This window comes from Danio aesculapii, chromosome 10, assembly GCF_903798145.1.
Source record: "Danio aesculapii chromosome 10, fDanAes4.1, whole genome shotgun sequence".
Classification (NCBI taxonomy): Eukaryota; Metazoa; Chordata; class Actinopteri; order Cypriniformes; family Danionidae; genus Danio; species Danio aesculapii.
This window is the reverse complement of record NC_079444.1, coordinates 20,893,121-20,909,308: the sequence shown is the minus strand read 5'-3', so window position 1 is coordinate 20,909,308 and position 16,188 is coordinate 20,893,121. Positions and strand designations below refer to the sequence as shown.

The window sequence follows — 16,188 nt, the reverse complement described above, 5'->3', positions numbered from 1 at the left end:
CTCTCTTCAGGGAGTCCACCAACTCCTGAATGGGATCCGGAGTGCTCATGCTGTAAACTGTAAGGTCCGGTCTTCTGTTACGGGAAGCAGACGGACAAGTTAGGTGAGTATATAATGAAAGATGTTTATTACAGCAGAGGAGCATACGAGGATAACAAAGGGGATGTAATTGTAGTAATGTTGAGATGGTATTCCTTCTTCGGAGCAGGATGGATGACAGACACTGAGGGAGACCGAATGCACACACCAGAGGGCTTGAGGGGAAGACAGACTGAAGACACACTCGAGACAGACAGGACACCGGGAACACTGGACAGACTGGAACGAGACAGAGATCAAGTAAGTTCAAGCGATTAGAGAAATGTGATAGTGACTACCAGGAGGTACTCGCTATGAGTCCGCTTCGTGGGAACGAGACCGGACACTGACTGAAGTGAGGTGTGTGCTTATATAGTGAATGGAAGTGATTGGGTGCAGCTGTGCGTGGTTAATACTCAGGTGACGGTGATCGTTGCGTGATGCTGGTGGAAGAGCCTGGCCAATCCGTGACAGTTGCCTCACAGCAAGAAGGTTGCTGGTTCGAGTCCCAGCTGCGTCATTAGGCATTTCTGTGTGAAGTTTGCATGTTCTCCCCATGTTGGCGTAGGTTTCCCCCACAGTCCAAAGACGTGTTATAGGTGAATGAATAAACTAAATTGGCTGTAGTGTATGTGTGTGAATGAGTGTGTATGCAAGTTTCCCAGTACTGGGTTTCAGCTCGAAGGGCATCCGCTTTGTAAAGCATATGCTGAATAAGTTGGTGGTTCATTCCATTGTGGCGACCCCTGATGAATAAAGGGACTAAGCCGAAGGACATGAATGAATGAATGCATACTATTCACTGTATTTATGTTTTTATTTCAGGGACAGATAATGTACATTTCTGGTAGAATGTTGTGAAGACATTTCGAATAATGTTGGAAGGTGGCCATTGATTTTTTTTTTTTATAGTAGAAAATAAAACACTGGAAGTCAATGGCTTGCGTTTTCCAACATTCTTCAAAATATCTTCTTTTGTGTTCAACAGAAGGAAAGGGTGTAAGTAAAAACTAATGACAATATTCTCTCTGGGATGAACTTTGCCTTTTAAAACTTGGCTTCAAAACATGAATCATAAGCTTTGGCCAACAAGGCTAATTGACGGTTTTTTTTTAATGTAGATCTTTAATTAATCGTTTAAACATTTGAAACGTGTGTTTTATGAACGTCTAAATGTGCAATTTAATTTTTTCATAAGTTTAATTTTATGAATACGATTATTTTATTTATTTATTAAGCATATAAACTCAGCTATAAAAATAGCAGATTAGGCTAATCTGTGATTTTAATAATGTCAGTTCATCTAATGATGTACTTGCCGGATGAAGATCTCCGCCGTCTCTCTCTCTCTCTCTCTCTCTCCCTCTCCCTCTCTCTCTCTCCCCCTCTCTCTCTCTCGCGTGCCTTTCTATGTCACTAGAGATCGAGGGATATTCTTCTGTTTTCACATCTGTCTACAGAACCACCAAAGCAGACAGTAAGTGAGAGCGAACGTCTGAGGATCCCTAAATTCATTCATTCATTCGGTCATCAAAACAGACACCAGGAACAACATGCAGGTAAGATGCTTTACCTGAGGCTCTGGAAAAAATATAATATTTCTGTCAATGTCCAACTTCGACGGCAATCGTTAAAATGATGCAGATGTAAGTGCTTTAAGTTTATTTAACCGCGTTTTGGTAAACGGTTTTGAACACGACGCTACTGTTAGTTTATATTTCCTTGCCGTAAACTTTAAGGTGTTTGGAAAGTTTAATCCAGCCCGCGTTATCTTAAAAATACTTTCCGTGGTAGGCTTTTAAACTTTTTGCATCTAACAACCATGGGTAATTGTCACGATTATTTATGTCCATTATAAACTATACAGTTTGCTGCAGGTTGATTTCTATGTAATTTTATTGTGTACATTTGATATCAATCTGATTTCAACAGTCTCTTCAGTCACTTTCTAAGAATTTTTGCTTATTTTATTCGTATCTCCCTCTCTGTGTCTGTGTAGGCTATGTGTGTGTGGTTGTGTGTATGTAAGAGAGAGAGAGAGAGAGAAAGAGAGAGCGAGATTTAAAGTATATTAAATTGTCTTGAGAGGAGCCCTGAGCCATTTTCATCTACAAATTTTGTCGGATGGTGACTTTTATAACCGGTAATCTGATTATTATGTAACACTCTGCCTTCTTTCGACTACTTTAGAACAGCCTGTGTCAGGAATTTGATATCATGCCCTTCATGCCCCTTGGCTAATGTAATATTAGAGCTTTTGGCAGAAACAGGGGAACAGCCAAAAATAAATATTTGAATATCTATACTAAATGTTATTTAGTTAGATTGTTCAGCCAGCCAGCGCTGTGAGAGGACTGTAAAGGAATTCTGAGAAACCTTATTCACAATTTCATTTAATAATTTACATTATAACACTCCATATTCCCACCACACATTATTTATAGTTGCATACACGCTTATCCACTTCATCAGATGTGCCAGACAAGAAAAAAAAACAGAGATGCTGATGACCTATGACAAGAGCAATGATGGTTTATGTAATCTCTGGCAAGGGAACTGTGCACTCTCGTGTGTTTCTTGATACTGTCATTTTCAGTTGACACCTTCATTGAAGAGTGTTTGGTGTTAAATAGCAGAATTTTTCTTCTTTTGATATGAAACATGATGATGGAAAAAAAAAATTAAGGTACGTTTAAAATTGAGACTTTTTACTATGTTATTTTTTGTAAATATAGCTAAAACACACAAATATTTTCCGAAATTTATTAGGTTTTATTGTTGTTTTTAAATTGTGGTGCTTACATGGCAGAAACTGTACATTGCTCATCTTGGCTAACTCCATGGCATTCTCATCTAATTCTCTGATCATAATACTGTCTGTGACAGAGAAAGAAGGATATTAGTTGTTTCTTCATCTTCTGAGATGCAGTTAACACTAGGGGGGCCTCAGAGTTTCAGTTGATGCCATGCTTGGAGATTGTTTTAAAATTTGAACACAACATAACTCAAAGTGGTTTAATAATTCAGTGAACATTTTGCCAAACAGGGAAATTAAATACAGGAAATCTTATTACTTTGGTCTCTGAGAATTTGTCACAAATAACAACCAAACAAACTACTGCTCAAAGGCATCACTTGTCAGACGGAGAACAAGAGAACTGAATAACATCATAACACTGTAGGGATTAAGACTGAAAATGTGTTCACATTGAAAAATATTTGTATTTTTTTTACTTCTATGTAGTCTGTTAAACTAGTGTTGCTCCAAAATATGTTCTGTTGTCTAATAAAGACAAGAAAAAGATCTCTGAAGTTTACTTATGTAGTGTTGCTTTAGTATAATATTTATTGACTGATATTATTGAATCTGGATCTAGAAATTAAACTCAGTAGTTTCTTGACTGGTGTTGTTCATTGTGACTGCTCATCTGGTGCTGATGCTTTAGCCTGTTGCACTGTTGATCAGATTATTTTGGTTTTCAGGTCTGTTGAAAGGCACAGTATGTAGTTTTCATCACTAGAGGGTGCTTTTTACAACTAAAAAGGCATAGTTTGATAACACCGTGACTGAGTGTGGAATCATGGAAGTTGTCATCTTCTTTACATCATATGGGACTCCTGCAGAAATTGTTCATTGATTAACTAATGTGTTCAAAACTTACTATGAAGCAGAGTAAGGCTAAAAGCTGCCTAAGTGAAACAAGAGTGATTGAAGTAATTGCTAATGAGAGACGAGCGCAATGTGACATGAAAGCAGTGGAGTTTTTTTTATTATGGCACATCGTTGTATTAGACTAAATGAATTTTAAAAAGTTCTCTGCAGTTTAATGCTGCTCTGTGCAGTACAGTGAAATGCACATCATGTTTAAGCATTGTTTGTGTTTCCCTGTTTCTATAAAATCAAGGGTGTATAAAGTCATTAGCATGGCAGCACAGAACAAAACTGAAATGCCTGGTTTTAGACCACAATAAATCATTAGGATGGTGTAGGGCCTCCTTTTGTGGCCAAAACCTCAATTTGTTTAGGGAATGACAGATACAAGTTCTGCACAGTGGCCAGAGGGACATTCTTGTTGCAGAACAGTGGCCAGGTGATGCTGGTGGAGGAAAACGTTTCATGACTCGCTCCTCTAAAACACCACGAAGTGGCTCTACAATATTTAGACCTGGTGAAAGTGAACTTCACTTTCATGTTCATCAAGCCTCTCTGTCACCAGTCTTGCTGTTTGTATTGATGCATTATCATCCTGATACAATGCACCACCTTCAGGATACAATGTTTGAACCACTGGGTGCACATGGTCCTTCAGAATGGTTCAGTAGTTCTTGGCAGTGACGTGCCCACCAAGCACAAATATTTGTCCAAGGTAAATCCATGATACTGCAGCCCAAACCATCATTGATCCACCCCCATGCTTCACTCTGGGCACTTAACAGTCTGTACAATTCTTTGGGGCTTCTTCGCACCATAACTCTCCCAGATTTGGGAAAGTCGGTTACAGTGGACTCATCAGAGAACAATACATGTTTTACATTGTCCATAGCCCTAGATTTTTTACTGCTGGCCTCATTGAAACCGATATTTGGCATTGGCATGAGTGACCAAAGGTTTGGATATAGCAGCCCAGCCATGTGTGTTGACCCTGTGGAGCTCCCGATGAACAGTTTTGGTGAAAACGGGGGAGTTTAGGTGCATATTTAATTCTGAGTTGGTCAGCCGTGGTTTTATGTTTATTGGATACAATCCAAGTTAGCACCTGGATATCCTTTCAGACAGCTTCCTCTGTAATTCCTCTATAAATCACGTTTTTCTTTCTACAATTCTGTATACATATATGCAAGGGGTTTTATATTTGCATGTGCATTAACTTTTCATTGTAAAAAGAAGGCATTTCAGTTTAAAAAGGAAGGTGTTTTATTTCTGCGTAAAAAAAAAAAAACACCTTCCTTTTAAACTGAAATGCCTTCTTTTTACAATGAAAAGTTTGTGCACATGCAAATATAAAACCCCTTGCATACAGTATATGTATACAGAATTGTATATATGTTTCTGAACTGTATTTTTTATGTTTTTCGTGAGTGTTATTTGGGTGTTTATGCACACTTCAAATTTATATTCATCATGTGTAAGGGTTTATAGGCACATACACATAGGTCAAGTTTATATGCAAATGTGAGTATGTACAGGTCTGTTTGCATGCAGCAAGTTTTTATGTATGTGTTTGTGTGTGTTGTTATGGATGTACTGTATATGCAAGGATCAGGTTTATATGTATACTGTAAGGGAGTGTATGTGGGTGTATGCATGCATCAAGTTTGTACACAGAAACGCAAGTTTCATATTTATTGTTTTGAACATCCAATTGTATACATGTATATGCGAGTACTTTATAGGTTTATATGCATGTGTTTTAATGTATGTTAATAAGCAAAGTTGGATTTTAATCCTACACGGTGCCTCATAGACTTAAGAGCAAAGTTACATCATTATCAGTAAACCTGGACCTGGTCTGTTTGGATAATGATAGAACTGTGGAGAAAAATCGAATTGCCAAATGATTCCGCGTGGATTCTGAGATATTCCAAATGCATTGTAATTCTCTCTGGAATTCATTATGAATTTAAGTTTTAACAGCAGATGGCGCTCTATGGTAGGTTGTTAACCGTAAACTGCTTAGAAAAAAAATAGCGCTTGAGTGTTTAGTGGCCAAACACTATAAAATAAACAAGACATGTTACTTGAATAGTTTGAGTGGGAAAGAGATACAGCAGTCAATATGGACACTTATTGGAAGGAAACCGGATTTCTCGAAAAGGAACCAATCATCAATTACTATAAACTTGCAATTCTCCTGGGAAGGAAGTCATTTTGGAAGATGCGTCATTAGGAATAAGTCAGAACAGCATGATCATAATCAACGTTATTCAGAGGATGATATTGTGTGACATGCAAGTTATTGATTCTTACAGAAGTCATTTCATACATAGTTGATAGACAGGATTTCATCCTCTATAAAGGTTGTTGGTGTCGTGGATTTGTATCCCTTGGGTGCACATGTGCATTAGCTTAAGAATTGCAGTTCTTAGTTAAGAATTTAGAATTGCATTCTTAATCTCAAAAATGAAATATAATTGTAAGCTTGGCAAACAATTTTATGTTTCCTTATTCAAAGAGAAAGGAGTTGCACTTACGTTTCAAAGATGGCTGCAAAGTAAAAAAGATTTAGATCTCATAGGGCTCTATTCTAACATTCTAAACCCACCCGCAGGTGAACTTGGCATGTCCAGGGCATTAAGTCTCACCTCCCATTTCCTTTAAGAATGAGTTGCAGTTGCACCATGGTGGGTTTTTACATTGCAGGTGGAAAGGTGGAAAAACTGAACGATTCACTGGTGGGGAAACAGATTTGCTCGTGCATGAGGTGTAAACCAAGCTAAATTCCTTAATTCCTTTATTTTTCATATTGAAAGATATTTGCTGATGCACATCCCTTTGTGTGGTGAATAAGCAAAGTGTATGCGCATTTTAGATGTGCCTACAAGCATATATCTCACAACCCTCTATTTAAATGACAAAAAAAGCTGTGCTATTGAACTTAGACCAGGGCTGCATCTGAAACCACATACTTCCGTACTATACAGTACGCGAGCTGAGTAGGGTCCGAATTCGAAAATCAGTATACCAGAAGTACACGGATGACTTACTACATTCAGCGAAATTCTGAAGTGTGCATCCCATGCACGCTGGGCTATCCCATGATGCCCCGTGAGAGAATTCATGAATGGGAGTGAAGTGATGCAACTGACACAGGTAGGTCATGTGACCATGACAAAATGGCGGATGTAGTACGTCCGAATTCCATACTTCTTACATCCTGTATAGAACGTACTTTTCTAACAGCCAAATAGTATGTTTGAATTCAAATGCAGTACCTACTGAGTAGTAGGCGGTTTCGAACGCAGCCCAGGTTTTAGTTGGTTAATGTCGCTTTCTATTTCAGTTGTGCCAACAATACACCTTTAACTCCCTCCTTTTCATACTACCATCCATGGGTGCAAATGCATTTGCTATTTAAACAACGTGGCGCAGGATGTGAAACCAATACCTGCACCAGGCTGAAACAAGTGAATAACACTTGCATCACTCCTGGCGCCGCATTGCACCTGTTGTATTAGGGTCCTAAAGTGAGTAATATAATTGGTAATTGTGAAGTAAATTAATTTGCAACCATTAAAATCAAGAATTATAATTAGATTCACCAAATTTACTTGCATTATATCATGCTGTTCTGTTTTGCGTCAATGCGGTGCTACTCACTCAGCTTCCCTGGTGTTCCTGCGGGGATATCAAGGCCTGTTTGTGCTGAAGGTGCCATATGTGGTTGTTTGGGACAGGTTGAGCAGTCACAGTGGTCAAGCCAGAGATTAATTGGAGCCTGCTGTGTTGACATTGCTTACTGTACACGATACACTCGACTGACTCACCACAGTCGTGTCAATAATAAGCAGGTGCTCAGGTCTGTAGGTGATGACATGACAGTACAGCACAAATACATACATGTCCACACCACAGCAATCATTATCATCCAAATCACGGTAAAACACACAAATACAGCCAGGAAAGAAAACTCTTTGTGATGAATTTACTGGTGTGATTACACAACATTATGCCTATCAGGACAGATGTGTAGTCAAGCAAATGAGTGCTTGTAGGTATTTACAACTCATGAACTGCTTAACTTGCATTTGAAGCAGAATTAAACATGTTCTTTATAGTTCTTAAGTTGGTAATACAGATTCTCTGTTGTGGAGATGTTTAACACTTGCTGGCCCTCAAAAATGAGTCCCCCAAGATGCTGGCCCCTGATGTTTTATTGATACTGTTTTTAGGGAGGTTGAATTATTTAGTGATGCTCTAAATGTTCAGAGCAAAGCTTACTGTCTTTTCATATTCAAATAAGAATTCAGGGCCCTCACAGGATTCCTCATGTTGTTCAAGGCGAACAATAGTTTGCACGAGTAAGCGAATTCTCGCCCATGTGCATTTCAGTGCATGTGAAGGTATGTTTTTCTTTTTTAAAGTTTCTATTCCTTAGACACTTCCTTGTTCTTACTTTTATGTTTTTATTCATTTTTCTGTTTATCTCTTTTATGGCTCTCTTACCGTACAGATATTAAAGGTGTTTTTCATTTCTCTGTTGTTGCTTTAGAACTGGCTGGAGAGTGTTGTAGCATGTAAACCATCCATTTAACCAATTAGAATTGTAAATATAGGGGTAAAATCAGACTAAACATACAGACTAAGATAAAAAATATATCTTTGCTATGTTCAAAAGCTACATATTTCTCAGAATACAAAAATGAATGCATCAATATCCCTTTTGGAGCATTAGTTATATGTAATTTGTAATACTTGAATGAGTACATACTGTAAGTTATGTATTGTGAAAAGATGGAGCTTGTGACCAGACAGCCACTTATAGTTAGATAGGGTTGCCATATTCAGAGTATGCTGGAAAGCTAAAGTATGTCCACAACCTGGAGGATTTTTCTGGAGAACTTGAAAGGGACAGTTCACCCAAAAATGATAATGTATTCGCGATTTACTCACCCTCAAGTGGTTATACATTTTTAAACCTTAATTAGTTTCTTTCTTCTGTTGAACACCAAAGAAGGTATTTTGAAGAAAGCTGAAAATGTGTAGCCCTTGACATCTATTCTAGGAAAAACGCATAATATGATAGTTAATGGTTACAAGTTTCCAGCTTTCTTCAAAATGTTCTTCTGTGTTTAACAGAAGAAAGAGACGGATTTAGGTTTGGAAAAGTAAGGGGTGAGTAAATGATGACAGTTTTCATTTTTTGAGCGATTCATTTAATCGTTGAACCAAATCATGAAACATTTAGGGGAAGTGCCAGTATTCAGAACCAGAAATAAAAGGCAGCAGCAGAAAGTTCACCTCAGATTTTGAAAATAAAATAAACCCTTTGAAATTGAACTTTAGAACTGTGACTCAGTGCAAGCCAACACATATCAGTGCTTCAGCATGTACATTTAATAATGTTAAAGAGGGTTAATATGTATTAATAAGATTATAAACCTTACCATTTTGTTGGTAGTGCAGTAAGTGCACTATTTTCTGCTTCTGAATGGTTGTATTTAAATTTCTGTCTGGTGCAAACAGCCAAATTGCTGTTAGGACATGGAGCTACAACCTAAAAGTAACCTGCTCACCTAATGTTTTTGTTTGTAATATTTATATTATTTGACAATTAATAACAATCTCATGTGGAACTCTGAATCTGCATCTCATTTCCTAATCTGCTACTGCATTTTGCTCGCGGATGCATACTTTGAGAGCCTTCCTGACTGAGTGAATCAAATGCATGGTTTTCAACCAAGGCAACCCAGGGTGCTAAACTGTCATTGGGCGAGTTAAAAGAACCAAAACAAAGACAGATGTTCAGGCACATAACAGACATTTTTTTAAAGCAGAACATCAGGCTCTAGCATTGTTTTTTTTTTATGAACAAGAATGTGTACTTAGCATGTTTCTTAAATATCTCCAAACATATTATGGTATTTTTGTGCATTACAAGAGTCTAAGGGTGCTTTCACAACTAGATGTTTGTTTCGGAACCGGTCTCATTTGCCCAGTTAGCATGGTTTGTTTGGCACATGTGCATCCAGCAATCGTGCTCGGATCTGCTCCAAAACAATTGGTCCAAGATCGCCTGAATGAGGTGGTCTCGGCTCGAATGAAACAAACTCTAGAGCGGATCGATTGTAGTAAGAAAGCAAAATGATCCAACGTACTAACGAACCAGGCTATATCACAGTGTATTATGGTGATGTATTAGCCATATATACAGCAAAACAGAAAATTATGAGTAGGGCAGGATGTTATTCCTATACTCTCAGAAATAAAGGTACAGGAGCTGTCACTGGGGCAGTACCTTTTCAAAAGGTATATATTTGTACCTGAAGGGTCCATAATGGTATCTCAAAGGTACATTTAGGTACATTTGGGTACTAATATGCACCTTTTAGGTACCACTGTGGACTATTTGGGTACAAATATGTATCTTTTAAAAAGGTACTGCCCCAGTGACAGCTCCTGTACCTTTATTTCTGAGAGTGTACCGGTAAATCTGCGTTTTATGACAAATACGAAAGTGAACGCATGCTCAAATATTACAGAATTTCTGTCAATTTTCCTTACAGATTAACAGCACTATCATGTGATAATTTTTACATATTTTAATTTTATAATTTTTTATATTAGGCCTATTGTTTTCATTTCTGCACATCATGAAAGAAAGATCAACATTGATCTGCTTCATGATCTGACTGCAAATAATGACGTATGACAGTTGAGTTGAATTCATGGGACTGAAAATCAAATCCTGAAACCAATGTGAGGAGAGTTTACTCGCACAAGACTTGTTTTAACTATTTTGGTCTGTTTAGAAACTTTGCCGTGTGAAAGCGAACTGCAATGAGAACAAAAATAAACATTGTAACAATTTTAATCCTTGTTTCGGAACAAAGCATTTGATCTACAGGTGTGAAAGCACCCTAAAACTGACATACAGCACCTTTATTTAAAAAAAAAACAAAAAAAAAACGAAGAGAACAATATGCAGATAAAATATTTCAGAGCTGAGCATAATTGAGCAAAAATTACATTTCACCAGAATTACATTACATTTCTCTAGAGTATTTGCATGGTTATTGACCCCTTTTGTGAAATCTGAACCCAGTATGACATGCCCACAGCCATCCTGAGGCAACAATGGAAGTTGTCAGAAAAATGGATGAGCAATAAAAATTAACATGTGTTTCACAACAAAAATGTTCATCAACATTAAAAGATAGAACTGTAAAGCATCAGCTTTCACTGTTAAATTGAAATACAATGTCCTCCACAAAAGCTTTAAAGCAGATTGTGAGTATTATAAAAGCAGCACGTTCCAGTGCACCAACCTCCTTGACTTCCTTTAAGAACAAGGCTCTTTTAATGTGTTTTCTCATTGTCTTTGTCCTCCAGGCAGATGGACAGAAGGGCGTCGATGGAGGTCTGCTTCCTGATGCCAACGGGCGGGATGGGGACCCCAGCGGGCAGAAGGAGAGCGACGGGAAGTGGCAGAAACCACGCATCACCCGCAAATCCCTCATGAAATGCTGTCTGGTCAAATGGATCATCGCCAGTGCGGCGCCCCAGGGCTCAAGTATGACTCCTAAAAACCCAGAGAGTGTTATGAACGCTGTGTGCTAGCCATGATCCAGATGGAAGAGCGGAGGGAGCAAATTAGAGAGGAGAGGTTTAATATAGCATTTATGAAATAACTTAATACAGGCCTTTTAGAGATATGCGGTATAGTAAAGACTTATAGCTTCCACCTTAAAACTAAAACTGACATCACTGCATCTCTACGGCATCTGAGCTTTTAAGAAAGTGCCTCGAGTTGCCTGCAGGTTGTCCTGTTTATGTATGATTAGATTATTTATAGAAACATTTATGACATGACTTGAAGGTAGCATATGCTCCACTCCGGGTTTTCCATTTCACGCTTTCTGCTTAATGGTGAAACAAATGCCGCTCCCAGTGATCCCGGTGTGAAACAAATCACATATTTAAAAAAATGCTGCATTTACAATCACTGTGCTGTAGTTTCCAGTCCACATCGTTCACATATTATGGTCTGAACTTATGTAGAACAGTAGAAACTATCAAATAAAACATAAATTTGTTGCATTCTATATTAGCTGACTTGGACCAGTGAAATTAAATATATAATGCAATTATGTATTATGACTGAATATATAATGCAAATCAATAGAGCCAAATAGTTGACTTACAGTTAAAAAATTGTTAAAAATATATACACTGGTCAAAAGTTTGGGGTCAGTTTTTTTTATTGCTATTATTATTCTGTTCATCACAGCAGCATTTATTAAATGTAAAAAAAAAAAAAAGGCTAAATTGGTAAATATTTTTTGAACTTATAAATAACTGCTTTCTTATTGTATGTAGTTTCAAATGAAATTATTACTCCAGTCATTATTGCTTTTATTACTACTATAATAATAATTATTATTATTATTATCATTATTATTATTATTAGAGTGATTTCTGAAGGATCATGTGACTCTGAAGACTGAAGTAATGAAGCTGCAAAGTCATCGTTAAAATCACTGGAATAAATGATTAAATAAATGATAAACTAGGTTTGAACAGTTATTTTACAGTGCAGTAAGATTTCACAATTTTACAATTTGTACTGTATTTTTGATGAAATAAATGCAGCTTTGGTGAGCAGAATAAGCTTACTGGCACCAAACTTTTGACTGGTAGTGTATATGCATATAGGATTTTGTAAAGAATGACTAATAAAGGTTGCATTAATTCATGTTATATTTAAACTACATTACCCATGATGCTATACAGAAAATTATTTTCGAAATCTGATTGGTCGAGCAGAATTTTATATAATATATAAATTATATTATATTATACTGGTATAATAAATAAACACACTTTTTCACGGTTCATATCACTGTTCAAAAAAACTCAAATATTTTTAAATATTAAAATCATTAAAAGTGCTGCTTTCTATATGTTAAAGGTGCGTTTTTTTAAAAAAAAAACATTTTTGTTGTGCTGATTGAAAGTCTCTTTACATTCCAATAGTAAGGATTAAATTAAATGATCTAAATGTATTTATATGTATTTTTATATTCTGGGAAAAGCATACGACTCAAATGTTTATCCAATTAAAATTTGTTGGACCGACAATTCCCATAATTCTGATAAGTAGCTCAAACTGTCGGTCAACAAATGTAGATTTGTACATCTGCGCACCCCTGTTCACAGACAGATCCGCTGTTTGCGCATGTACATGAGAGAGTGACAGCAGTAAAAACAAATGCTGAATCAAAACTTTTTAAAATCCTGAGTTAATATTGGAGTTACTTTTACACACTGGAGGAAGAATGACACCATGGCGGAGGTATTTCTTTTAGAAAGGTAATGTTATGTTTTAAAACTCTTTTAGTCACGCAATGCTTATGTAGATTGTTGTTTTATGAATGGTTATATGCACAGAAGTGTTGTTCAGCCACTGAAATCTTCCGGCAAAAGAGTGATGTGACTATTTTCAATTTCATAAGTTTTAGTTTAACAACAAAACATAAGTCAATAGCGCTATTCCACCTAGCCTGCTTTACTGAGCTGAAGTTGGTTTTATATTCACATCACATTGGTTCATTTTTGAACAATGACAACCTGTGACGCGCTCCCTATATTGTTTACCATGTTACTCTGAATATTCGGTCTGAAATAGCATGTAAGTATGACTTGGTAATAAGAGTAATTCCTGCACCCCACCGGCCAATCACTAAGCATACAGTAGTCGCTTTAGGACAAAGCGTGTGAGAGAGTGAGACCAGTGATCCTTGCATACATAAGATATTGCACATGACAAGTTTTGAAACCGAAAACATGCTAGATATAATACAGTTTTTCACTCAGAATTGTAGTATTATAAAGTGTACTATAAAGTTTTCTAACTGGCGGATGACATGATCTAGTGGGTTGTCTACTGTCATCTTTAAGGTGTGCGTTCGTGATTTTAGGAGGCGTGGCTTTGGACGGCAGGGGAGGGACTGTGTTTCAAAGATATACTAACCGGTTAGCATTTTGGCAGATCACCTACTGCACCTTTAAAAGGTAAATTATTGCTATGATGGAATCAGCATCACATGATCCATTAGAAATCATTTTAATATGCTGATTAGCTTTGCTGAAAACATTGGTGCTGCTCTGCATTACGTTTTCATGGCAACCACAAATAATATTTTTCATGATTCTTCAGTTGAATACATTTATTTGAAAAGAACATTGTAAATGTCTTTACTGACACTTTTGATAAATTACTATTTCCTTACTGAATAAAAAAATGCATTATATAACAAACAACTGTGTACTATCTAACATAGTGCTGCTTCTGCTTAAGGCAACACTGCCTCACTAGACACTCAATCTGATGTCATATTTTCCTGTCCTTACAGCATCTCTTTTTCCCTCCTCCTCAATTTTTGCTTTCATCCTCTTTCGCTGATCCTCCCCTCTCTCAGTAATATTGCGAAGTTGTGCTTAATGATCATTTTGTGATAACAGAGAGGTTGTTATTACAGAATGCAAGGTTTGTATGGTATTTAATTTATAACTTGTGTCAGGACACTCAGGGAGCTCAGGAAAGGACAGAGCGTGTCTGAGCTGCAACATCCGCTGTAAATAATTGACACAGCACCTCTCTTGTGTGTGCAGACAGTGAGTAATGTAGCGTGTGTGTGTGTGTGTGTGTGCGCGCCTACATCTGCAGGACTGAGACCCCAGTTCACTTCAATCCCTCCGTCCCATCAGCACTTCTCACCGCCTGAAGTGTCATCTAGTTTCTGTTTCTATATTCAGAAACACTTTACTAAAACATTCACCCTTCAGACTGATTGTCTTGTGCGTCTATTATGCTTTTTCAGAAAGTTCCTTTCATGTAATGATTAATATAACTGTTTGTCAATAGAAAAGGTCTTCAAATATCCATTTTTCACCAAGTTAGTTTGAGTGCTATATAGTTTAGAGCCAGAGCCTAGTTTTTTGTCTTTCAACACTCAAAGCACCAGCTCGAAACCAGGAAAAGTAGTTCTTGTACAAAACAAAACTAACCATATGAGCTCACATTGCTAGTTTTGTGGCGAAGCATTCATCTGTGCATGTCATTAAGGGAACAAAAATAGTTTGCCCTTGTAATCTGCCCTTGAAATTTTAAAATGCACTTCCTGTTTTCTTTTTTCTTCTTTTTTACAGTTAAATTGTCAGATTATGTATGTCTTAAGTATTGGGCGTGATTAACATAATACATTACTACTTTACTACATCCATTCAGCTCACAATAGAAAAAAAAGCAAGCCATGCTGACTATTTTCTCATCAATTTCATTTTGAGAAAAAAAAAAAAAATGTTGCAGATTCCGGTTCATGTGGACTTTTAAATAGCATTAAAACATTTCTGGGCTAGAAGTTGTGCTGCATTCCAGAAAATTTAGCGATGAGAACATCCAACACAATCTCTCGGCAATTCAATTTAGTGGTATTCGATTAACTTTGATTTTGTGGCTAATTTGTATGATTTCCTAGGATCTCATTCATACAATTTAGTATGATTTGCTTATCCCCTGATGACGGTTGGGTTTAGGGGCAGGGTTAAGTGTCACTACTCCTTTTAAAAATCATATTCAAATTCATACGAATTAGCCACTACACTGACAAAGCGTAAAAGAGTTATGTTTCCCCATGAGATCAGGCTGGAATATCAGCAGTGCAATATCCCACTTCTGACCTCAAGGCATAACAAAACAAAAAGAATGTGAGCCTGGCATGCTGCGGCATGATTACAAACCATTCTCAACATAGAATTCTGGTGCTGAACCATGTTGGTAGAGTTCATGCATTCATGATGACGCCACTCTGTTACATAGCTACCAGTTTCTCCATAGCTGGCTATGCAGAAACTTTATATTTAATTGTTTTTAGTAATATTTAGTGAAGTAAATATCAAAAAGAAGTCCCAAAATCCATAATATCTGATCATAAATTTGCTGTTTACATTACACTTGCTTTACAATGGTAACAGCTGAAGAATTTGTACATTTCATAGACACGTTAAAAGTATTGAACACTGAGAACCTTTCAGTACCACCGTAAAATATGAAATATGGTGACCCAATAGTGGAAAACCAGCTAGCATCTACTTTGACAATTATGCAGTGTAGTTGTAGCTGAGACCTGGAAGAGTTTGTTTTGTGTTGTTGATTGTTTTCAGCACTGTAAAGTAAATCCATTGTGTATGAATCTAATTGAGCTTTAATTGATATACTAAATCCAATGCCATTATTACTGTTCGTATAACAGTGTTGTGAAATGCAAGTATGATGAAGGATGTTTGGTTTCTGACTGTAGCCAGTAAACCAATTACAACAAATTGGCCAATATAACCAATCAAATCAGATGCGTTTTTCTGAAAGGTGGGGTTTAGCGAAACTATATCCA

The 16,188-nt window shown here is 37.0% G+C and overlaps 1 protein-coding gene across 3 annotated transcripts in view; it reads left to right on the top strand.

The window, feature by feature from the left end:
- The first annotated feature begins 1,500 nt into the window (after window positions 1-1,500).
- kcnip3b (Kv channel interacting protein 3b, calsenilin) overlaps window positions 1,501-16,188 on the top strand; it is a 38,309-nt gene continuing 23,621 nt past the window's right edge. For all 3 annotated transcript variants that reach the window (XM_056467541.1, XM_056467540.1, XM_056467539.1), the window contains exons 1-2: window positions 1,501-1,637; window positions 11,129-11,309. In XM_056467541.1, the coding sequence (XP_056323516.1) occupies window positions 1,632-1,637; window positions 11,129-11,309 (187 nt within the window). In that variant the 5' untranslated portion in view covers window positions 1,501-1,631. The remainder of the gene's footprint in view (window positions 1,638-11,128; window positions 11,310-16,188) is intronic.